At 34.9% G+C, this 24478-nt stretch overlaps 2 protein-coding genes across 2 annotated transcripts; both read left to right on the top strand.

Annotated features, from left to right (window-relative positions):
- Positions 1-19358: 19358 nt before the first annotated feature.
- Positions 19359-23288, top strand: LOC110866990 (receptor kinase-like protein Xa21). Its single transcript, XM_035975319.1, has 3 exons — positions 19359-22082; positions 22173-22528; positions 23108-23288. Exons 1-3 carry the CDS (start codon positions 20927-20929, stop codon positions 23111-23113), a joined length of 1518 nt encoding a protein of 505 aa, XP_035831212.1. The 5' UTR covers positions 19359-20926; the 3' UTR covers positions 23114-23288.
- LOC118480279 (putative receptor-like protein kinase At3g47110) lies at positions 19423-20658 on the top strand. The gene has a single exon (XM_035975047.1). It carries the CDS (start codon positions 19423-19425, stop codon positions 20656-20658), a length of 1236 nt encoding a protein of 411 aa, XP_035830940.1.
- Positions 23289-24478: the final 1190 nt, after the last annotated feature.

Below are 24478 nucleotides of genomic sequence, written 5' to 3'. Positions count from 1 at the left end.
TTATCATTTCTCTCATTATATATGTGAGAATGACATGTGAGACAGAACCTTTTATTTATGTGCGGGTATAACTGGACCGAACTTAACTATGGATTGGGAGTGGCTGGGGGATTTCTTGAAGGGAATAGTGAAGCCTGTGGACGCCACCGCGGTGGTCAGGGCCAGCTCAACCATTTTGGTGGCCTAAGGCTAAGTAAAAGCTTGTGGCCTTTTTAGTCACATCGTCTACAGGGTACGTTTAGCCAATCCCGAATAAAAAAAATTACTAAAAATGGAAAAAATTCGTACCAGCCATTCCTTGTGGCCTTGAAACTCCTCGGTTTTAAGGTTTTAACTAACTGTACGATAATTTATCAAAACTACTGTTTGTAGAGTAATTAGGAAAACAAACCTTGATGAAAAACACCGGCTGTGTGCTGGGAATTGCGTGTGGTTTCCCAAATAGAGTTCAAAGCAGGTTCGGTTTGAACCAGATCAGGAACATTGTTAGGCACAAAACGTATTTGATGTTGCCCATCTACAAATACAAAAGCATAATAAGTTATAAAAGAACTGAGAATAAGTTATGATAAGAAATTGGCTCCTGAATAATTTGAATACCATAAAATGATGAAGATTGACTTCTTGAGTTAAAGTGGATAGTTTCTTTTTCTTTTTGTGGCTTTCGGCGACGGGCATTGTGGTCAGAAAGCCTCTGGCGACAGCTCCACTTCTTCCCATCAAATTCTGACAGCCCGTAAAATCTTTAACAGTCATTGGAAAGCACAGTTATGTTGTTTTAGAACTGGTTGAAACGGGTCGGGTCAGGTTGACCGACAAACATTTGTACCCATTGTAACAAATATGAATACATTAATAAGCTACCTTTTACAAATAAACAATGTAGGACTTTAAACACTTTTAAATTACACTTTAGCTAACTTTTAATAACCAATTCGCTTTTATCTTAAATTATTTTATTTGACCCGTTACATATGAATACAAAAACATAGTTGTTAGTGGGGGTTTTCACTAAAATGTAGCCTCTGTTACCAGCATGAGTCTGCATACGGTTACTTCTTGAGTTAAAGTGGATAGTTTCTTTTTCTTTTTGTGGCTTTCGGCAACGGGCATTGTGGTCAGAAAGCCTCTGGCGACAGCTCCACTTCTTCCCATCAAATTCTGACAGCCCGTAAAATCTTTAACAGTCATTGGAAAGCACAGTTGTGTTGTTTTAGAACTGGTTGAAACGGGTCGGGTCAGGTTGACCGACAAACATTTGTACCCATTGTAACAAATATGAATACATTAATAAGCTACCTTTTACAAATAAACAATGTAGGACTTTAAACACTTTTAAATTACACTTTAGCTAACTTTTAATAACCAATTCGCTTTTATCTTAAATTATTTGATTTGACCCGTTACATATGAATACAAAAACATAGTTGTTAGTGGGGGTTTTCAGTAAAATGTAGCCTCTGTTACCAGCATGAGTCTGCATACGGTTCGACCATAACACATGGATGCAATATAAAGGTTCTTTGACCATTTTTCATGTAGAATGAACATACAAACAAAATTCTTCATAAAAAAAGTAAAAAAAAAAATCCCAGCAATTATGGGTTTTACTATTACGGTTCTACCTTCACGTGGGTACTCGGGAAGGCGGATGTTCTCATGGTTTCTTGTGTCTCGTCCATTATTTTACGCCTCGGGATACTCAAAATGAACGCTTGCAACTAAAAAAAGAGGTAGATTAAATAGGAAACGGGTCAAAATTTTTCCAACGTGCACCTTCAATTATTTAATTTAAAAATTAGATTATTATAGAAGTTAAATACCTTTTGTAATTGTATTTTACGCTAATCATCTACATATAAAAGATTAAAATGTTGGGATAAGAAAGTGTTTCGGGTCAACATTCCCTTCTCAATCCACACCATAAGCCAAGAAAATCTCAACCATCAAAATATGATCCAAGGGCTAAAAAGTGGTTCCTAGTTATGCAATGGTTATTATTTTAACCTTATTCCATGAGACTTGGGGTAAGATGCAGGAAGATTTTTTTGAGTTTTAAACCATCTCTAACTAAGTTCATTATTTAATCATTATTGTTGCAATTATTAGGTATTATAGATAATACCATATGAAATTACCTTTTAGTAATTTTCGTTTCAAATTGGTTAGCATCTTTTGAGTTTTAAAACCATTACCTTTTAGTAATTGTCGTTTCAAGTTGATTAGCATCTTTAAAGTTTTAAAACCATTTATAGTTATAATTAAATTCATAATAACGTTGATTAAGTTTGTTTATATTTTGATTATTATTATTATTATTATTATTATTATTATTGTTATTATTATTATTATTATTATTATTATTATTATTATTATTATTATTATTATTATTTCATATGATGTTCATCAACTATGTGATAAAATTGCAAAAAGGTTGTAACCTTATTTGTATGATGTTTAGCACAAATTATCTTGATTTACTTATTTTATTTTTGTTATCAACGTTTCCTATAATTCTCATTTCAAGAGTTATATTAATTTTAAATTTGGGATCCACCATATATACACACACATATGCCGTTAGTAATTTATAAGTAAAGCACATATTCGTTTACAACCCAATATTTTGATGTACCCTTATTATTTAGTTTAATTATAAAATTCAATCAACTCATCGGTTAGGGAAAAGTTGAAACGGAAAAGCAATGTAAATATGAGGAAGGTGATGATGTTTAATTAAGTCAAATGATTTAATTCTTTATCAAGTATTTAACAATACTTAATTTATAAAGTTATCAATTTAATTGTATTTATCAATTTATACTCATGTAGAAAGACTAATTTGTCCCTTTACTAACTTCATTGAGTTGTTGTACTATAAACATAAAATGTTGCAATTATTTAAATTTGGTTGGAACCCTTGTGAAATGTTTTATATGATTGTATAGATAAACGCAATCAATTTAAATCTCTTGTGCGTGTTGAAAACATCGGAGCCCTTAAAGTTTGCTGCCCAATCCTGTCAAACAATACATGCTCAAATATTTCCTAGTATCAATTAAATCACACAAAAGCATCATATGTTAAAAAAAATATTCAATTAGAAATTAAAAAAGGAAATACCAATAGGCCAAATAAAGACTTATCTCCAAATGGATAACTTTTCTCGTACCCACCCCTTTACACCTCCATATACATGAAGCTGCAAAAAGGAAAAATACTATAAATTTATGAACAATTAAACAATACATTGGTAAATGGTTCCAGATACTATAGTCATGCGAGGGTACCTTGCTGAAGTATGAAGTGTCTCTCCACCAAGATAAATCAATTTCATATCAACTTATCTCTTTCTTTTCGGTTCTAAGTCGCACAATAGCAGACAAAGGAGTTGATGTTGAGTGAAATGGTGAATTTATAGTAATGATGGGAGATTCCTTAATCAATCAAATTTATTACATATTGATTGAAATCGGACCTTTGGAGTGCTTTTGTGGTTTATTCCAGTATGTTTCTTTTATTAATTGCATTTCAAGTTTTCAATTTCTTTTAAGTACCGAACTTATTATTTCATTATTATAATTAATTGTGATTATATTCTCATTTAATTATTTTTTAATATTATTTCATTTTTATTTTTAATATTAAAGTGTATTTAATTCATGATGGTGTTAGAAAGACAAATTCACCCCCAAAATGTAATTAATATATGCATTTGTATGTTGTATACTAAGCATTTCTTCTTGTACCTCTTAATTTTTAAGAAGTCATTGAGGAAATGCTTTATAATATAGTATTGGTGCATTTAAAACAACCATAAATTTTGGTTTTAAAATAGAACATATAACTAAACTTTTGAATATATATAGATTTTAGTTAGTTATTATAGAAAATCTTTATTTAATTTACTTAACTCGTTAAGTAATACGACTTAACCTGCACATCAGATCCTTTCTTATACTTTCAGTTCGTTAAGATTATGGTATAAAACCTGCACATCCTTTAATTAAACTATTAATGATAAAATAAATTTAATCAACGTATTCACTTGTGTTTTGTGATACTTAGTACCTCGTATTTCATATCTAGGATAATTGCTTTGTTCGTTCTCTTGGATTCTCAATCTTTACTCGTGCGACATTTCAAGAAATTCTTATATGCAATCAATGTGAGTATACTCGTATTTCCCCCTTTTTACTTTTACCACTTTTGGGGTGTAACATGTTTACCTATCGAAAACTTACACATGAACACTTTGTTTAAACACATGAACATTCCTATAACATGTTTGTATACGTGATGGCTTGATACTTTAAATTTGGGTTATTCTTATGTGTTGAACTTATCATTAACTTCGTACGAGCCAAACCTTGACATATGTAGCGCTATAGGATTAACGACCCGCCCGTAAACTTGAGGTTATCTCTTGAGCATATTTCGTTTTCTTGGTTTGATATGTTAGACACATGCCATGTTTAAATGTTTATCTTGAATCACATGCTTGCTATGAGGAATTGTTCAAAAAAACTTATCTTTTGCTATGTACGTATCAAACTTGTATACTCGCCTTTGCTTTTGCATTGACTTTATTTTAACATGTTACAGGTGGATGTTGACGATGCATGGAATTTAATAGGATGCTTAGATACGCACTTAGAATTTTATTCGTATTGCATCATTTTATTATTCATGTTGTTGTACCTTGTTTCAAAACCTTGTACTTGATTCGTTAGAAATGAAATGAAATGATTATTTAAATACTTTTCACAATTATTAACGTTATGATGTCTCGAGCAATCTTCACACTTCATCTCATCCCGATGTTTCCGCCATTGGTTGGGGTGTGACAGATTGGTATCAGAGCCATAACTATAGAGAATTAGGAAAAGTAGGAATGCTTTAACCTGGTCTATAGTTTTAGAGATTTATCTTTACGTCTTGCTTGAAACTACTTGAATGTTACTCTATTGCTTTTATTTATTCGCTTTTACGTTTTAAACATATATGTCGTTTGTGTGTTGATACTTGACGTGCTATTCTTATGTGACAATACTTGGCTTATTATTTGTCGATACTTGATCTATTGATCTATTCTTTGTGTGCTATTCTCGACATGCCTTTTATGTGCTTATACTTGTTCGTTATTTCCTTTAACATACGCCTTTTTCCAAGGCATTTTACTCGATTTTTGTTAAACACGAAAACACTCGTAATACACAAACGAGACGACTTCACCAAAATAGGCGTGAGACCCACAATTTGGTGAATGACTCTCAATCCTTCTACTTTTCTTTCTCACACGAAATTCACCATCAAGTTAGGAGTGAAATCCTCACCTTGATGGAGAAATTCAAATTTCAAATTCTAGTGGACCCTCGTCAAAGTGTTGAAATTAAATTTTGACCCGACGAGTACCAACCACACTTAGGATACTAAATCGCCAAGTTAGGGGTGAAACCCGCACCTTGTCGACTAGTTCCACTCCTTGATATTTTTTTGTAAATCCCGCCAAGTCTCGAAATTTCGAATCATTTGAGACATGTAGTAACCGGAAGGGTAAATACCGTTAACCGACTTGTCGGCGAGAGTATTTCACCTATTAGGCCAAAGCATGCTCCTCAATTTCAAAAGACTTTTCGACCACTTTGGTTAGTCAAAGTTCCATTTTGGAACAATCCAAACTTTGGTCAAACATGTGTTTCTATTATTTATTTTATACGATGCAATCTTTCAAATTTGAATTTACTTTCGATATTCTCTTTTTACACACACAACATATTGAATCTTTTCCATACATTTATATATATGCATGATTTCTTATAATGTAAATTCATATTCCTTGTAACGACGAGTGGAGGCATATCTTCGAGATAGTAGTGATTTCCTCCCTTGACGATTAGCTCCACTCATTCTTTTCTTAAAACGACCTCACCGACGAGTTAGGGGTGATTCCCTTACCTAGGTGATCGTTACCAAAACTTTACCTCAAAATATCCTATTATGCAAATCCGATCATGTTTTATACCTAAATCACTTATCATTTATAGAAATACCTACCTACATTAAATTCAAAATACATTGTTTTATCAAACGTACTTCTTATCCTACAATCTATTTTTTTTCTTTCTTTAACTTAACTCATATACACGAGATCCTTAATCATGTATTAAAACGTTTTATTACCTAAATTTCAAAACCTTACGAAATGCTACATATCAATTTAATCGGTCCAATGAATCTCATGTCCAAGAACTTCATATTCGACTTAATCGCTAAAACACACACTCACATTATATCACCATACTAAAGACTTTCATTCCCAATCGGAATTCAAACCAACTTTCTCATATACTTATAATATCTTATAGATATTATACGATCATTTTACCAAGGACGCTTTTTAACATCAACAAATCATTTGTTGATTTTTTTCTTAAACAATCACTAAGTCCATTTTTGCTAAATTTCTTTTCTAAGGATCAACGTTTTCGCAAGAACCTCCAAAATTCAAAAATTTCTTGTTTTAATTCAAACGAAACGAACTTATTATTCCTACACCACTCAATTCGTCATTCAAATTTCAAAACACGTGGCAAGAAGACTTCATGGGGGCCGACAATCTTTAACTTATGTAAATTTTTTTAAAACAAAAGTAACATTTCCATTCATTACCAAAATACGTTATGCATAACCCTTGAGTACTTTATATTCTCTTACATTTACAAACTACACTCTACCTTCCAAATCAAACTCAATCTAATTTTGATTCGATAAACTCAACGTTTCGCTTAAAACCGCTATACACGCATATCATCGTACATGTTTTAGTCAATATCTCACGAGAAATTCATTTATATCATTCGTTTTTTTACATGCGTGAACTTCTCGATCTTTTTATATGCTTAAATTCGTTGTATTCGATTCATATCGTACACCCAATCGTCGTCATTGTGCCTAAACTTATATTCATACTTATGCACATATTCATATTCATACTCAAACACTTTATGTTATTATTCTTTTTTTTACGTATTATGTTTATACTCATGCTTACGTGCATATTCATACTTAAATCTATGCTTATGCTCATACTTTCATTCATACTCATGATTCATACATCCGTACCTCTACGCGAGCGTAATCTGAGGGATTTGCTTACGTGGGTCGCATACATACTTAAGCATGGACTTGCTTATATACTATATTTTTATACGTACACGCTCTTATTTTAAATTATGTATACCCTAATTCATACACAACTAGTACAAGCTATGCGAATCATGCGACGATCAAAATAATCACGGGTGCACACGGGATTATAGTGATAGGCGTATGAAAACCATAGAGTGTACTACTGTGTATGGTAAGACACGGAACGTAACATGACACCGAATAACGAGACGGACGCAACATGGTGGATACGCCGCTGGTACTTCCTATATATAAGTGTTTTCATCATGTACCCAAACTTTCGTAAGACGTGCCATGAGAAATTATGTGCTTTGCAGACCTTTTGACCTGATACTAATTTAAAGCAACTCACAAACGTATTATATCTATGAAACGCTACGTGAAATTCATGTTACGCGATGTGAAAACTCTTGTTATGCTATTATTTGAAATCTATATGCTATGAGACGCATTCATGAAAACAATTTCCTTAAACAGACATTATGATCAAGTCTTATCTATTCTCTCTTTTAAATCTTTAAATGTCATCTTTTCAATAGTCTTCCTCTTAGATTTCGAGGACGAAATCTCCTAAAGTAAGGGAGACTGTAACATCCGTCAAAAATGAGTATCCAGAAATTCTATCCGTTTTGAAATCCGAATCCTACCCTTTGAAAACTCGAAAAATTCTCACGAATTAAAATCACCATTTAAAGATTTTTTTTACTAGTAATTTAATTATCAATACAAGTTATTTATTTAACTAATATTACAATTATAAAAAAAAGGATTATAGAAATTATTTTATCATTTACGAATATTAGTATAACTTAACTAATAACATTTGCAAGTATTTGGAATTTGGAATTTCAATTCAATACATTCATTAATTATTATGAAAGAAAATATAAGTAAAGATGCCATCTTGTCCCTACTTTTCAAAGTTGCCGCCAAACATGCCAATGACATTATTCTTTCCTTTTGAGCTCTCGCGGATTTTTGGTGTCTAACTGCTATTTCGAGTTCCCATACAAGGGGCGAATGAACCTAGAGGTCCTAGACTCCAATCAAATAATTCTTTCTTTTTTGGAAATTATGACGCATTCCAAACGAATCAAACTGTGTTAGTATATGTATCACTTCCATCCTATCCTATAAGTCCAACACACTCCCAAACTCTCTGCTAATATCACACTTTCGTTGATACTGCCGGAGACTACACAGTCGTCGCCGGAGACAAAACGATGGCTGCCATCACCACCACAAAACCTTAACCAGCCATCTATGTCTATATTGCCTGTTTCGAGGACCCGTCATCGCGTTTACCACTTTCTTCGAACTCGACCCCCATACAATCACTCTCCTTCGTTTAATCCGCAACCTCTGTGACCCCAAAACACGTTCACCGGAGTCGGAGTGTTCGCCGGAGTAATCGAGACACCGTCGGAGTAACCAAGTTCGCCGGAGTTCACGACGAAGACTGTTTCGGCATCGCCTTCGGTATACCTTTCTTATTATTTCTTTTTTTTCTTCTTTGTTGCCTCGTTTAAATTCTTCGTTAAAGTAGCATTACTTTTGCGTTCAAGTAAACTGCACGCTCAAAAACAAACGTGCATCGAGTCGAACAGTTCTTTGTTTTAAAAGAAGAAGGATGATGTTGTTTTAAAAATAATAATAATAATAATAATAATAATAATAATAATAATAATAATAATAATAATAATAATAATAATAATAATAATAATAATAATAATAAGCACAACTAAACTTCACTAGAACGTAGAACGCCTAATGTTGTTTAAACAAAGCACCGGAGACACGGGTTCGACTCCGAAGAACTCGCTGGAGAATACGAGTTCGACAGAACTCGACGCGACTCGATATGCACTCTTTTCCTAATAACCAACTCGTTTTATTAATTAACTCTAGGAAGTATGACAATGGGTTATGTTTGGTTAAATATGATATCCTGGTCACTGTTCTTTTTTTTTTCAAACAAGATGATGAAGTCTAGCACCTATTCAAAAGTTTAACTACATCCTAGTACAGTGGTTAGTATCTTGTTGTTGGCTGGTTAAACAAAAAAAACACAAGAAGTCAGGGGTTCGACCCTGCCCCCGTGCTTGTCGATCTTTTTTTTTCTTTTAATTTTGTTTTTGTTCCTATATATTGTGCACACAAGTTCTTAAATAAAACATTTACAAATTGTTAATTTCAAACTGATTTTTATAATTTTGGGTCATGTCCGATGTAATAAGCTAATGAAACCAAATAATTAATGAATCTTTTTTTAATACTATAATTCTAAATAACTATAATAACTAATAAAGATCACCTATGATTTTCAAACTATTTTAATTAGTTATTATAGAAAATCGTTATTTTAATTTACTTAACTCGTTAAGTAATACGACTTAACGTGCACATCAGATCCTTTCTTATACTTTCAGTTCGTTAAGATTATGGTATAAAACCTGCACATCCTTTAATTAAACTATTAATGATAAAATAAATTTAATCAACGTATTCACTTGTGTTTTGTGATACTTAGTACCTCGTATTTCATATCTAGGATAATTGCTTTGTTCGTTCTCTTGGATTCTCAATCTTTACTCGTGCGACAATTCAAGAAATTCTTATATGCAATCAATGTGAGTATACTCGTATTTCCCCCTTTTTACTTTTACCACTTTTGGGGTGTAACATGTTTACCTATCGAAAACTTACACATGAACACTTTGTTTAAACACATGAACATTCCTATAACATGCTTGTATACGTGATGGCTTGATACTTTAAATTTGGGTTATTCTTATGTGTTGAACTTATCATTAACTTCGTACGAGCCAAACCTTGACATATGTAGCGCTATAGGATTAACGACCCGCCCGTAAACTTGAGGTTATGTCTTGAGCATATTGCGTTTTCTTGGTTTGATATGTTAGACACATGCCATGTTTAAATGTTTATCTTGAATCACATGCTTGCTATGAGGAATTGTTCAAAAAAACTTATCTTTTGCTATGTACGTATCAAACTTGTATACTCGCCTTTGCTTTTGCATTGACTTTATTTTAACATGTTACAGGTGGATGTTGACGATGCATGGAATTTAATAGGATGCTTAGATACGCACTTAGAATTTTATTCGTATTGTATCATTTTATTATTCATGTTGTTGTACCTTGTTTCAAAACCTTGTACTTGATTCGTTAGAAATGAAATGAAATGATTATTTAAATACTTGTCACAATTATTAACGTTATGATGTCTCGAGCAATCTTCACACTTCGTCTCATCCCAATGTTTCCGCCATTGGTTGGGGTGTGACATAAACCAACGGCTATACCTTTATAATTATGGGCATAATGCCGGGTGTACGCCTACACCCGGATGTCAAGGTCGTGGCCATTTCGTAAAATGCTGCCAAGGATATCCGGGACATGGTCATTAACCCCCCAAAGGCTTTTAAGTAAACAAAACTGTTTAAACGAGCCGATCAAATTATTCAATTAACCATCATACGATGGAAGATTTGATGCCCGATCAAGCGGTATTTTATATACCGTAACCCAAGCCCGTATAACGGAAAATAAGTTAAAAGTATTTACCTTTGCAAGTATAAATCCTTAATCGAATAAATTGCAAATAGCTTTTACTGGTCTCCTATTTTGGAACGAAGGTTTAAAATAACCTATTAGAATCCTAACGGGTCTTAAATTTAGCCGTAGCTTAGACCGGTCAGTTTCAAAGGATAATTACGGTTTAATCGCGTGAAAGGTGAAAACCGGGAATGGAATGTGATTTGGACCCAACAAGTTTGAAGACTTGTTTTATATGGGTATAATAACCACACTATGGATTTTGGGGTCAAAACAATATGGTTTGACCTGTTTCGGCTAGTTTATGTAAACTAGTCACATAAGCCGAACCGTGCGCGAAAAAGGCGCAACGGGTAACCGTAAGAGTCCTACACTGGTTTCCTAAGTCAATATGCTTTAAAGAGGTTGTGGTATCAGTAGGATACCTTCCATAATACCCGTAACGAGTTTAAGCTCATATTATGCCCCGTAGGGGTATTTCGGTCTTTTTAAAGATTATAAAAGAGGTTTCTGAGTTCTACAGGAAATCTGAGTTTCCCGAACAGTTTATAAAGTCCAAAATACTTTATTTATTATTTAAAATCAGTAGCAACTGGAATCGGGTCAAAAGACCTTGTAGAACTCAAGTTATGGCCGAAAAGGGTATATTCGGTAATTACCGAACCGATGCCATAACCGTAGGTTATGAGCAGGTTAAAAATAATTAAAAATCTTTAAAAATGCCAAAATATTATTTTACATCAGTGTGTAAAAGGTTTGGTGTCGAAATCTAGGTTTAGATAGGCGTTATGCTAATTGCGCCATTTAATTACTAAAGTTTATATAATTGCGCTATTTAGCATAACTCCTATTCTGGACCTCGGATTGACGTGAAATTATCGTTTTAATCAGTAACTAAGGTTATGGTCCTTTCACATGTCCGAAATTCTCGTTTTAAATTAAAAAGGGCGTTACGGTCAACTTTTAAGCATTTAACGGAAATGTGTAAAAGACTTGGACAAACAACGAACCGGTCACAGAGGGTTATACCATCATGTAACCTGGTCCTAAGAGAGTCCTAAGGCATATCTAAATCATACTTTAACGGGTCAGAACTGAAGTCAAAGGAAAAGTCAAAGTTTTGCGACTTTCGGCTCCGAACCGGGTCAAAACAGTAAATGGTCGGATCAAACAAGCTTAGACTAGTTAATATACTTATTATCATGTTTTATGAGTGTTAAAACAGGTTACACAGTATCTACATTACTGATTATGCATAAAATCTCAAAATAATATTTCTGTTGACTTTTTCTAAGCACGTTTGACTCGACATTCGGACTAGTTAGAGTGGGAATCAGAGGGTGCCCTTTTAGGGGTTTAAAGCCCACATGATTACAAACGTATAACTACCTTTGATTCGACAAACCACTCGACCATTTGTTATTTATCGCAAAGTCAATCGTTAATTACGACAGATTGACTTTTAAGCTAAACTATGCAAAAACTAAGCCACAAAAGGGTAGGCATACTTACAGAAGCTTGGTGCACGACTAGAGATGTTAGAGGAATGCTTTGGAGCTCCAGAAGTGAACTAGAAGGCAGGTTTGAGGTGTCTTGAACATTGGTGCAATGCATTGCCTTTTATAGTGAAATATGGTGCCCAAGATCATTACAACTCATCCTACAATTGCTCATGGATGATCAGCAGGTGTCATATAGTGCTAGGGGACATGTAGAGGGTGCCCATGCTTCAATTAATGTACACAAGATCGTTCACAAGCTCAAACAGTGAATCTGCCCATGTTTTATGCATCTGGCACTCTCACGCGACCCGCATTAAGATTCAGGCTAGGCTTACGCAGGCCGCCTGAATCCTAATGTCAGTAACCGAATCTGCAGGTGGCTCGCGGCCCGCGTTAGCTTGCTTGTTTCATTAACGCGGCCCGCCTGATGCCTGTAAATCAAGATTTTCAAATCTTTTGCCATGATTAGCCTGACCTTTCGGTTTCGAAGGGGTAACTTTGCGATTTGGCCCTCGATTATTTACGAATGAGGGCCTCGTGACTTTTACCCGTGCCGTTAAGTCACCGGTTAGTTTAATTACTATCCGAAAAGCCTTAACTTTTATTGTTGATGCTTTTAACCCCTCACATACGAATTTGATAATAACTTTCTCGTTTTAAAACGGAACTTCGGGAAATTTATATCGTATATTCTAGTGAACGTATTTTACTGTTACAAAGTCTCGAGTTCGTCAAAGGGTCACTCAGAGGTATAAATTAAACATGTTGACACAATTAACCCCTGTAGTTTGTAATCTCACACTTTCTTCCGCATTTCGCTCCGTACGATCCATGATTCATTCGTTTGAAGGTACGAGCACCATTTAGGGTTATTATACAGTATATTTACCCCTCGTTGACATTTTTAACCCTCGAATTTACATACTTTCAAGGTTTGTCAACTTTAGTCCTTTATTTTATGTTTACTACCCCGTGTAAACTCATGACACGTGTCAACACATTATTGGACACAAAATTTAGAGGTGTTACATTTGTCTTTTCAATCTTCTTTTATTATCCCAACGCGATATAATGTTTTCTGGCGTCTAAGATTTTTTTTGGCGTTAATTGTATTTATTAAACTTTTTGGCGTTGAATTAATTGTTTTTGTGTGACATAGATATTTTTTTGGCGTTATAGCGTCTTCTAGTCAATTTTTTGGCGTTTTGTATAATGATTCACTACGAATCATTAATATTTTCATAAGTTAACAATAAGACCAAATGTTTTTTTGGCGTTTATTGAATTTTTTGGTGTTTAATACATTTGACAAGTTGCTTTGCTAGCACCCGTTCTTACAGTTTTCACACTACTAGCGTTTTCGTGTTTGTAGTTTTTGGCGTTTTATATAATAATATATTTTATTTGTAGAGAATTAGATAACAAAACAATAGATAACTTTATAACAAAACAATATAAAATGAAAAATAAAAAAAATTAAAAATGGTAATCTAATTTCTCTTCCGAATCTTTACAGTCATAGCTCCTTCTTCTTGAATTTGTTTTGGCGTTTGAACCTTTTGAATACCTTAGCTAGATGCCAACTTTCCTACATAAACCCCGTCTTTTTCAGACGAATTTGCTTAGTGGCATCCTGTTTTTTGTATCTTTGCTGACTCAAACTACTGGGTTGAGGGTAACGTTACCTTCAAAAGAGGGGCCTACTACAATAACTAAGATAATCTCTTAAACAAGTGCAAAAGTGCGAAAATAATCAAGGTTACACTAACACACGAGTCGGATCCAAGTGATTCATCTTGTCTATCTGTTTTCATTTTTATTTTATTTTCAGCATTTCAGTTAGTTTTATTTTCTTAGTTTAAAATCTTTTTTCTAACATTTTGATTTGATTAGACGTTGAGGATAAACCGGTACTAAAAGCTCTTGTGTCCTTGGACGACCTCGGTATCTTACCAACACTATACTACGTCCACGATGGGTGCACTTGCCCATATGTGTGTTTAGTGTTAGTAAATATCGTGTTTTATAAATTTAAAACTTGACTAAAAGTGTAAAAAGGGCTTAAAATATACATCTAAATTATATTACACATAACGCACATCAACAACCAAACACCATACCAGGTGATGCGTCGTCGTCCCAATCGTCGCCTCCAATACGTTGATGACGGGCAGAAGGAAAAAAAATGTGTCGTTATCAAACGACTATAATTGAAAAAAAAATTCAATTTTCATTAAAAACTACAAAAAGCAACGGAAATATTTTTTAAAATTCAAAAAAATTAAATAATTTAACTATAAATACACCAAATTCACCCCAATTTTTTACACACTTCAACCGATTCTCTCTCTCAACTTTATACAATTCTTCTACTTTTTATATAATTCTTCTGCTTTTTATAAAATTCTTCTGCTTTTTATAACATTCTTCTACTTTTGCCATGAATCCATACAACCCAACCCCAACCCGAACCAAAACGCTAACCCAAACCCGAGCCCGAACCCAAACGCTAACCCAAACCCAGACCCGAACCCGAACCCAAACTATAACATTTTTTCGCAACCCGCCTACTATCCTACGATGGAACCAAGTTGGTCATCCTCGCAATTTTCTCTCAACGCTTTCTCGGGTTTCCAACAAACACCCAACGCTATCTCGCAAATGAACCAACACCAATCAATGCAACAAATTCAATTGTTACAACAAATGATGATGTGAAACTCGTTCAACTCGCAACTTCAATCTCAACCACAACCTTCGCCAACACCGGTAGAATCGTCTCACCAACCACAACCCGTAGAAGATGACGCTGAATGTGTTCCAGAGACGCAACCACAATCCTCGAAACGAAAAAAAAGGAAAGCAAGTGGTGGGTGACAAAGACCAACCTTCGAAAGCCAAGGTAAAACCTTGGACAAAGATCGAGGAGGAGGCGTTAGCGAAGGCGTGGGTTAGCAAATCAAAAAGCCCCATTATAGGTATGTAAAAATATATAAATTTTATACTAAAAATATATAAATTTATTTTTTTAATATATACTTTTGTTACATTCTAAAAATATATGTAACAACCAAACAAACGATGGGTTTTGGAAAGCGGTATTAACAAAGTTCCTTGCGATAAGGGAACAAGGTCCTTATCGCGATATCGATTCGATCTCTTCGAAGTGGCGAAAGATGCAGCCGGTCGTGAACTGATTTGCGTCGATATATAATAATTCATATACTAGTAATCGTCGTAGTGGGATGAGTGATGAAGATATATCCAAAGAGGCGATGCATAGATACGATACTACACATTCTTCTACTTTCCCGCACGTATGAGCTTGGGATGTTTTGGGAACCAATAACAAATTGGCACCAGTTCCAAACGAGGTTGCAATGGCTAAACGAACAAAAACCTCGTAGACCGGTAGTTATAGTGCGGGGGGCTCGGACGCACGATGCCAAATAAATATAAACGACGAGCCCGAATTTGACGAAGAAGAGTACGAGGTTCGAAAGGAGGAACGTCCCATGGGCATGGACAAATCCAAAAGGGCGGCGGCTGCAAAAAAACAAGCCGCAACCGGGGGGGGTTCCAAAATGGACGAGTTTATGGCCCAGTTCAAAGGGTACACCAAGGTCACGACCCAAAAGGCAAAGGCGAAGGAACGCGAGGTGGAAGAATGAGTTCGGGTGAAGAATTAAAGGAACAAATATAAAGATTGGAAGATAATGACAACTGATATAAACAATTATCCTAAAGAAGACCGAGCGATTTTTAAAAAAAAATGAAAGAAAAGTTCGCGAAAAAGTGGAGTACTTCTTAGTATTTTTATTTTTTATGTTATGTTTTTTTTAACTTATGTAATGTTAAAAAACTAGATGAATTTAAAAAAATAAATAAATTAACTAGGTGGGGTAGGGTTATCACCTATTTCCTTGCTTTCATTTTTGGATGGGCATCCTCCAAGAACTAAGAACTATGATGTGTTGCTAAGGTGAAGGGTCATCCTCCAAGGACTACCCTCCTCCCATACCGAGTAGCCTTACCGCGTTACTGAAAGTACCCGATGTGACACCACCCGACTAAGTCTCTAGTACCCTAACAGTGGGTCAGAATTACGGGTCTACTTATCATTATCAATCTCTGCTTAACCAATCAAGTCAGGATAACACCACCTATCAACACCTCAAGATAACACAAACTGGTAACCATTCATTACACAAACAAAATAAATAATTTAGTACTAAAGTGATTTATTATTTACAATAAACCTTGTGATCATAAGAAGCAAAAAACCTTGTGATCAAACTGCAAAACTTATTTTAATTGATTTAACGCTGTAATCGGATGAGAATTTATAACGCAAATACACCAAAATAACAAAACAAAATTCATATGGGTTATATACACTACGTATAGAGCTATACGCAGCGTATATAAACCCTAGTTATCTGTGCGATTGCTGAGCTAGACGCTGAAATTCATGCAACCTATGCGTTGTGTATAGCTCTATACGCAGCAGCGTATAGAAACCCTAAGTTTGCAAATAGACAGCCTGGTGTTCGAACAGTCTGGGTCTTGGAGGAAAGCTAAACAATCAAATTAATCATCACATAATTATAAATTAAACAATCAATCAACAACAGTTCAAAAAAAAAATCAATCAACAAACTTGTAATGCGGGTTTAGCTTTATAATCAAACTGGAAAAGTTTTCAATTTTAAACAATCAATCGACAAACTTATGACGCGGGTTCAACTTTTTAGTCAAATGGGAAAAGTTTTCAATTTTGGGTTCAACTTTTTAGTCAAATGGGAAAAATTTTCAATGTTTAGGTGACGAAACACTTTTGTTTCGTCACTTTGAATTGTGTTTCGTCGAGTGATGTTTAGTTTCGTCAAGTCTGTGTATGTGTTTAGTATATATAGCTCTCATTTGTTTCTGTGTGAAACTTGGACGAGAGACGAGAGCTGTGACTTTGAGAGAGAGTCTGTAAACATTGTTTGTATATTTTTGTATCGTTCTAATCCCTAATCAATAGATATTGAATCTTTTGGTTACGTGTGTGTTTTACACTGTGTTTGGTTTGCACCGTCACGGGGATTCCGCACCCGTTACCGTGTTCGTGATAAACAAGGATAGGTTTTCGTTATCGATCCACCGGAAAAACGGGACCTACAATTGGTATCAGAGCTTTGGCTCTAATCCTTGTTTAAAACCAAACAAGTTTGGGTTTTTATCAAGTGGTTTTTAGTGATTTTTCAGATTTTGTTCTTTAAATATTTATATATTTTCTGGAAAAAGTCGCTAAAATCAGTGTTTATCTTGTTGTTTTGCTAAAAGTTTGTTCAAAAACCTTGTTTGTTTGAATGTTTACATGTTACTAGTGGGTTTTTGTTGAAAGTTTTAAGCAAATCTTGTGTTCAGAAATTTACCGGTCACCGGAAAACTCATCAAGTTCATCAGACCTTCATAGAGTTCATGTGTGTTCTTTAAAGTTTCACACTTTTTGATCTATTGTAAAGTCAGTATATCAGTTGTTAGTGATTTTGTATTTAAAAGATAAAGGAAATTTGATTTAAAAAAAAAATTATACATGCCATGCTTTGTTTGGTGAGATAGGCACATGGTGTAAGTTTGAAAAAATGGTGTCTTGTGTCAGGAGAAAAGGTTACTTTGTGTCAGGAGATAAGGTTACTTTGGTTACTTCACCCACTCTCTATTCTTATCTCTTTGATTGACAAAAGTGATAAGTGAGGAAACCCCAAAAGAAGGTTTCATCGGTCAAACAGTGACTTACCATAGAGTTTCGTCAAAGCATTTGTTTTTGTCGATCAACTTTATTTCATAACTTCGTCTAACATTCATATTTAAAAAAATAAATAATAATAATAATAATAATAATAATAATAATAATAATAATAATAATAATAATAAATAAAATATGGCCGACAACTATAGGTATCTATTTAATTCTAATTCTGATTGGGCCAATCCAAAAACAATCTGACAATTCACATGTTACATCGTCCAACAATCTGAGTTTCATCGAGCTTTACAATTTGGTTTCGTCGACCAGAATCTAGTTTCGTCGAAATCAATCATACAATTTCTGTTTCGCCGATCAGAGATAACTGAGTTTCATCGACCAGAGACAAATTAGTTTCGTCGACCAGAGACAAATCAGTTTGTCGACCAGAGACAACTGAGTTTCGTCGCACCTTTGAGAAGCTATTTCGTCTTCCAACTTTAATTCTGCTTCGTCAATCATTCAGATTTAGGGTTCAATTTGATTTTGGTGTGAACCAAATTGGTTTGTTTCAGCAGGTGAAGGTGTATATCGCTGATTGTTCTTCGTAAGAGAGGGACTTGAAAGTGGGTGGGGGCTTCACAAAAGTTTTCTTTGGGTTATGGATGTTGGTATCGCAGAGAATTGAAGAGAAAGGCAGAAGATATGTCGGCAGAATAGTGAAATGGCAGTTAGGGATGTTGACTTTTGGTAGATGCTTTTAAAATGTGATGACAACTAGTATTTGGGCTTAAATGTTGATTTTGGGTTAGGGCCTAATCTTTAAAAAAATCACAGAAATTTTTAGTGGGTTTAAGTTTGAAATTGTTGAATTTTTGGTTGAAAGAAGCTGCACCAGTTGTTTTTCTATTTGAGGTTTTGTTTGGTGGTGGGTATCGAAGAAAGAGAGGAAGACATATGATCTGAATCGATAGTGGCTTATAAATTATTGTTAGGTTTTGTTGACTTGGGCTGATTTTTGGATTATATATCACTAAGTGGTGGGCCTCAACAAATTTTAAACAATCAATCGACAAACTTATGACGCGGGTTCAACTTTTTAGTCAAATGGGAAAAGTTTTCAATTTTGGGTTCTACTTTTTAGTCAAATGGGAAAAATTTTCAATTTTAAACAATCAATCGACAAACTTATGACACGGGTTTAGCTTTTTCCACAAACTGGAAACTTTTTCAATTTCAAATAATACAAATTTAAGATTCTTATATTAAATTAATTTCAAAAGTGGGCTAGAATTGCATATCAACGCCAACTATTTAAGTCAAGATAACATCAACTGGTCACTACTCATACATTTGTGACAGTGAAGGTAGGTACCAAAAAAACCTTGTGATCTTCAGTTTATTCCCAAAAATGATTTCAATGCAACCGATCCCATCTTCCTCTCCTATGCGTTTCCTCTTTTACGTTATTCTTGTTATATTTCTAACTTCCACGTCCATCTCATCTTCCTATGACGGTGGAAATGAGACCGATCATCACGCTTTGCTCAAGATCAAGTCAATGATCACTCGAGATCCATATGGAGCTTTAACTTCATGGAACACCTCCCTTCATTTTTGTGATTGGTATGGTGTTAAATGTGGGAAGCGACATAGAAGGGTGACTTTTGTAGCACTACAGTCGCTGGGTCTAGAAGGCTCTTTGTCTCCTCATGTAGGGAACCTCAGCTTCCTCCGTGTGTTTTCTCTCGCTAACAATAGCTTTCAAGGAGCCATCCCTCATGAAATCGGTAATCTAAATAGGCTGACTATTCTTTATCTTGGTGCAAACACATTCAACGGAGTCATTCCAACTAATTTGTCTGGTTGTTTAAACCTTCAAAAGCTTGATCTATCTAGAAACAAGCTAGTTGGAAGCATACCCAAAGAGATCAGCTTCCTCTCCAAACTTTCTTTTCTTTCACTTGGTCTTAATAAGTTAACAGGTGGAATCCCGCCTTTCTTGGGGAACATTACGTCGATGGAAACGTTCAGTGTTGTTAGAAATCCGGTGGGTGGGATCATTCCAGACACCTTAGGTAATTGGAAAAAATTAGTAGGATTTCACTCTGGTGGTTGTAATCTATCTGGGTCCATCCCTCATTCCATTTATAACCTTTCACTTCTAGCTAACTTTATCTTGTTTGAGAATCAACTAACTGGTAGTCTTCCTCGAGGTATAGGTGCAATGTTCTCTCATCTTGAAATCCTAGAATTAAATTATAACCAGTTGACGGGACCACTTCCATCATGGATATCTAATTGCTCGAAACTAAGAGGCCTTGATATGACAGATAACATGTTTAGTGGGAAGTTGACGATCGACTTTTCAAAACTAGGAGATATTGAGGGGATATACTTAAGTTTCAACAACTTTGGAAGTAGTGAAGCTGATGAAATGAATTTTATTGATTCTTTGAAGAACTGCACCAAGTTAGATGATTTGGATCTAGTTTTTTGCAAGTTTCAAGGAGTGCTCCCTAGATCAATTGGTAACCTTTCTGATCAACTCCGGTATCTGGCTCTGTACGGAAATAATTTACATGGAAACCTCCCCACGTCAATTGGTAATCTAGTTGGCTTGGCTGGTTTACTTTTAGGTTATTAACCAATTCACAGGAAGCATCCCTTCAACCATTGGTAAGCTTCAAAAGCTACAATATTTTGATTTAACTGAAAACCAACTTTCAGGGCAACTTCCTGATGCCTTAGGGAACTTGTCATCTTTACTCGAACTTTATTTGTTTTCAAACAAGTTAGAAGGGGTAATTCCTTCAAGCATAGGAAACTGCCGTCATCTAATAGCGTTGCAACTTGATGACAATAAATTTACCGGGAAAATACCTCAACCTATCTTACAACTTTCATCTTTATCTATGATACTCAATCTTTCTCAAAACAACCTGTTTGGTTCACTTCCAACCGAGGTTGGAGACCTCAAGATGTTGACTGCTTTGGATTTATCTTATAATAATTTATCAGGTAACATTCCTAGTAGCCTTGGTAGTTGTGGCAGCCTTACCAGTTTGTCCCTCAAAGGCAACTTGTTTCAAGGCATGATACCGCCATCATTAAGTTCCTTAAAAGGATTGGTGGAACTCGATATTTCTCATAACAATTTATCGCGCCAAATTCCTCGATTCTTGGAACGGTTCTTGTTAGAATATTTGAACCTATCATATAATGATTTTGAGGGTGAAGTACCACAGCTAGGAGTGTTCGCTAATGCAAGTGCATTCTCCATTTTGGGGAATAGCAGGCTTTGTGGTGGCGTTGTTGAACTTGGGTTACCCAAATGTAAGGAGACAAAGAAACATAAAGAAAAATTTCCTGTGTTTGTAATAATCATTTTGATTGCATCCTCACTTTTCACCATAATATGCTTAGCATATGCTTGGTGTAAGAAGAAAAGCAAGAGCCGGCCGTCTCAATCTTCAATGAGAGATCGATTCTTGAAAATTTCATATGCTCAACTTCTCAAGGCTACCAATGGCTTCTCCGAAACCAATTTGATTGGAAATGGTGGGTTGAGTTCCGTTTATAAAGGAGCCCTTAATGAAGATGATGATACACTTGTCGCAGTGAAAGTTCTACGTCTTCAAAATCGAGGGGCTGAAAGAAGCTTTATGAGGGAGTGTGAAGCATGGCGAAACATTCGACACCGTAATCTGTTAAGGATAGTAACTTCATGTTCAAGCATTGACTTTCAAGGAAATGATTTCAAAGCTTTGGTATACGAGTTTATGCCTAAAGGGAGTTTACACGATTGGCTTTATACAAGTGAAGGTACATCCAGGTTAAACTATATTCAGATAACAAATATTCTTGCCGATGTCGCGTCTGCACTTGATTATCTTCATAATCACTGTGTACCAATCGTTGTTCACGGTGACTTGAAGCCTAGCAACATTCTACTCGACGATGAAATGGTGGCTCATGTCGGAGACTTTGGTTTAGCTCGCTTTCTTGGAACAACTTCTTACCAAAACAGCTCCACCGGCATTAGAGGAACAATTGGTTACACTGCTCCAGGTAAATCTCTTGTATTTCTACACGTTTGTACTTACTTACAATATTGCCGTTTTTCGTTTTTCTTCTGAAGTAATTGTTTATAATTTGCAGAATATGGACTCGGGAGTGATATGACAACTAATGGAGATGTCTATAGTTTTGGAATGCTATTACTAGAGGTGATGACCGGAAAAAAGCCAACTGATGACATATTTAATGAAGGGCATAGCCTTCATAAATTTGCTTCCATGGCTTTGCCTGACCGTGTAATGGATGTTATTGATCTCAACATTCTAAACATTTATCAAGGAGCGTGTGAAGCAGATGCACAGAAAATAGAAGAATGTTTGGCTTCAACAATCAAAATTGGAGTATCATGCTCTGTGGATCCCCCAGCACTAAGGATGAATATGGAAAAGGTTGTACATGAATTACGTCGTATCCAGAATACACTTCCAAATATTGAGGTATAGTCTTCTCACTATTTTTTACTTACCACATAAAAAGTCTTCACATGTGTTCATTGTTTTCAATGGTAGTTAGGGGCTGTTTGGTAGCCTCTGAATGGTCATTAAAAGGCTACCTCTTAATGGAACCATTAATAATTTTACCAATGAGAAGGTAGAAGAATGTGATATGTGATGATTTACCATTCAGAGGTTACCTCTTAACCATTCAGACTTGAGGTTACCTCTTATTAATTCAGAGGTTTAACCATTAAGAAGTAGCATCTGAATGGTCATTAAGAGGCTACCAAACAGCCCCTTAGTATGAAAAGGTCACCCAAGTATTCAACTTTAATCATTTTTTTCCACTAATATGTATCCTTTTTCTTTTATACCAAACTTGGTAAAAAAAAAAAACACGTCCATACAATAATTCATTTAAACTGATCATTGTTTAAGAATTTTTTACTTTGCAATACAGGAAAAGTAAACAAAGGTCTTTTTGTTTTCTCATAATCTTTAAGGTTATATTTGCCATCTAAATTAAGTTTATTTGAAATATTACATTTTGACTTGGACTCCATGTGCACATTCTTGCAGATATAACACCAAGCTTGCATTTGGGATTTCAAATAAACTACACCTAGGATATGGTGTATGTCATCATTGAATCATTGTTAGTTTGCCATACATATATAATTGTTATTTTGCTTAATATCTTGTTGACACAAGTATACGAGTTTGTGCTTAATTATTTACAAAGGATATATATTATATTGTCTAGTATTGAGTGCTAGTAAGACATGCATGGGTTCAATGAATCTTTGTTAGTTTGCCACACATAATTGTTATTTTGCTTAATATCGTGTTGACACAAGTATACGAGTTTGTGCTTAATTATTTACAAAGGATATATATTATATTGTCTAGTATTGAGTGCTAGTAAGACATGCATGGTTCAATGAATCAAGAAGTGTATAATCCTAAAACTAAAAGAAAATAATACTAAATGAAACTGTTATTCACAAGTCCATTTATACACTACAAGTATTTAAACCTATAGCAACCATACTTTTTGGGGTAGTGACCCAATGTCATCGCTATAGGGTCTGTGGCCATACATTCACGGGTATAGATTCTAGGTATCGTCGCTATATGTGTCGTTACCATAGCTTTCCCATATGACAAGTGCACTACTAGAAAAAATGATTTTTCTTGGGCGATGAAATTAAAGGTTCTTGGCGATTTTAGGTCCGTCTAAACAAACATGGCTGGAAAAAAATATGTGCCATCGCCAAAGCTTTCCCATATGACTTGTTTTCTTCGTTCATTTATGTTTATATAAAACATCCATTTATGTTTGTTTATGTTCGTTCGTTCGTTTATGTTTATTTATTTACGTGTGTTTCAATTTAAATACATAAGTAGTTATATTTATAGGAATATTAAACATAAAAGGAACTGTCTAACTAGTTATATAAATATAACTAATTGAAAATTGTGCTTAGTAATAAAAATGAGTTTTTCAAGGGAATTTATCGTAATTTGTCACTAATTTATATAAAAAAAAATACTTTTTTGTTCATTTATGTTTATCCAATTATGTTCATTTATGTTTGTTCATTTGTATTGTTTATTGTTTGTTAAATTATGTTCGTTTAACTCTGTTTATTTATGTTCATGTTCCTGTTCGGTTAAAGTTAAAAGAACGAACACGAACATGCCTCTATTCGTTTTCGTTCGGTTCATTTACAGACCTAAGACTAGTGGGTATGGAGAGCCTCATCCCCAAGGGGGCCGCCACGTCGGCGCCACGTAGGAGTGGCTTGGAGGGGATGGACCTAGGGGGTGGGGGTGAACCCCTTTATGTATATATATGTATGTATAGGTATATGTGAGAGAAGGGAGGCCCCTCTCATCCGGCTGTGGGGAGTCGGTCTTGCAGAGCCGAGCCCGGGGGTGATGTGGGGG

Source organism: Helianthus annuus, chromosome 7 (genome assembly GCF_002127325.2).
Source record: "Helianthus annuus cultivar XRQ/B chromosome 7, HanXRQr2.0-SUNRISE, whole genome shotgun sequence".
NCBI classification, from domain to species: domain Eukaryota; kingdom Viridiplantae; phylum Streptophyta; class Magnoliopsida; order Asterales; family Asteraceae; genus Helianthus; species Helianthus annuus.
Note: the sequence above shows the minus strand (reverse complement) of the source record. Positions and strands in the feature narration are given on the sequence as shown.

Excerpts from the sequence above, each read along its gene's own strand:
- LOC110866990 (XM_035975319.1), top strand. The coding sequence starts at position 20,927 with ATGATACTCAATCTTTCTCAAAACAACCTGTTTGGTTCACTTCCAACC. Across the intron at positions 22,083-22,172 it reads AATTGGTTACACTGCTCCAG|AATATGGACTCGGGAGTGAT; the intron begins GTAAATCTCTTG and ends TATAATTTGCAG.
- LOC118480279 (XM_035975047.1), top strand. The coding sequence starts at position 19,423 with ATGATTTCAATGCAACCGATCCCATCTTCCTCTCCTATGCGTTTCCTC.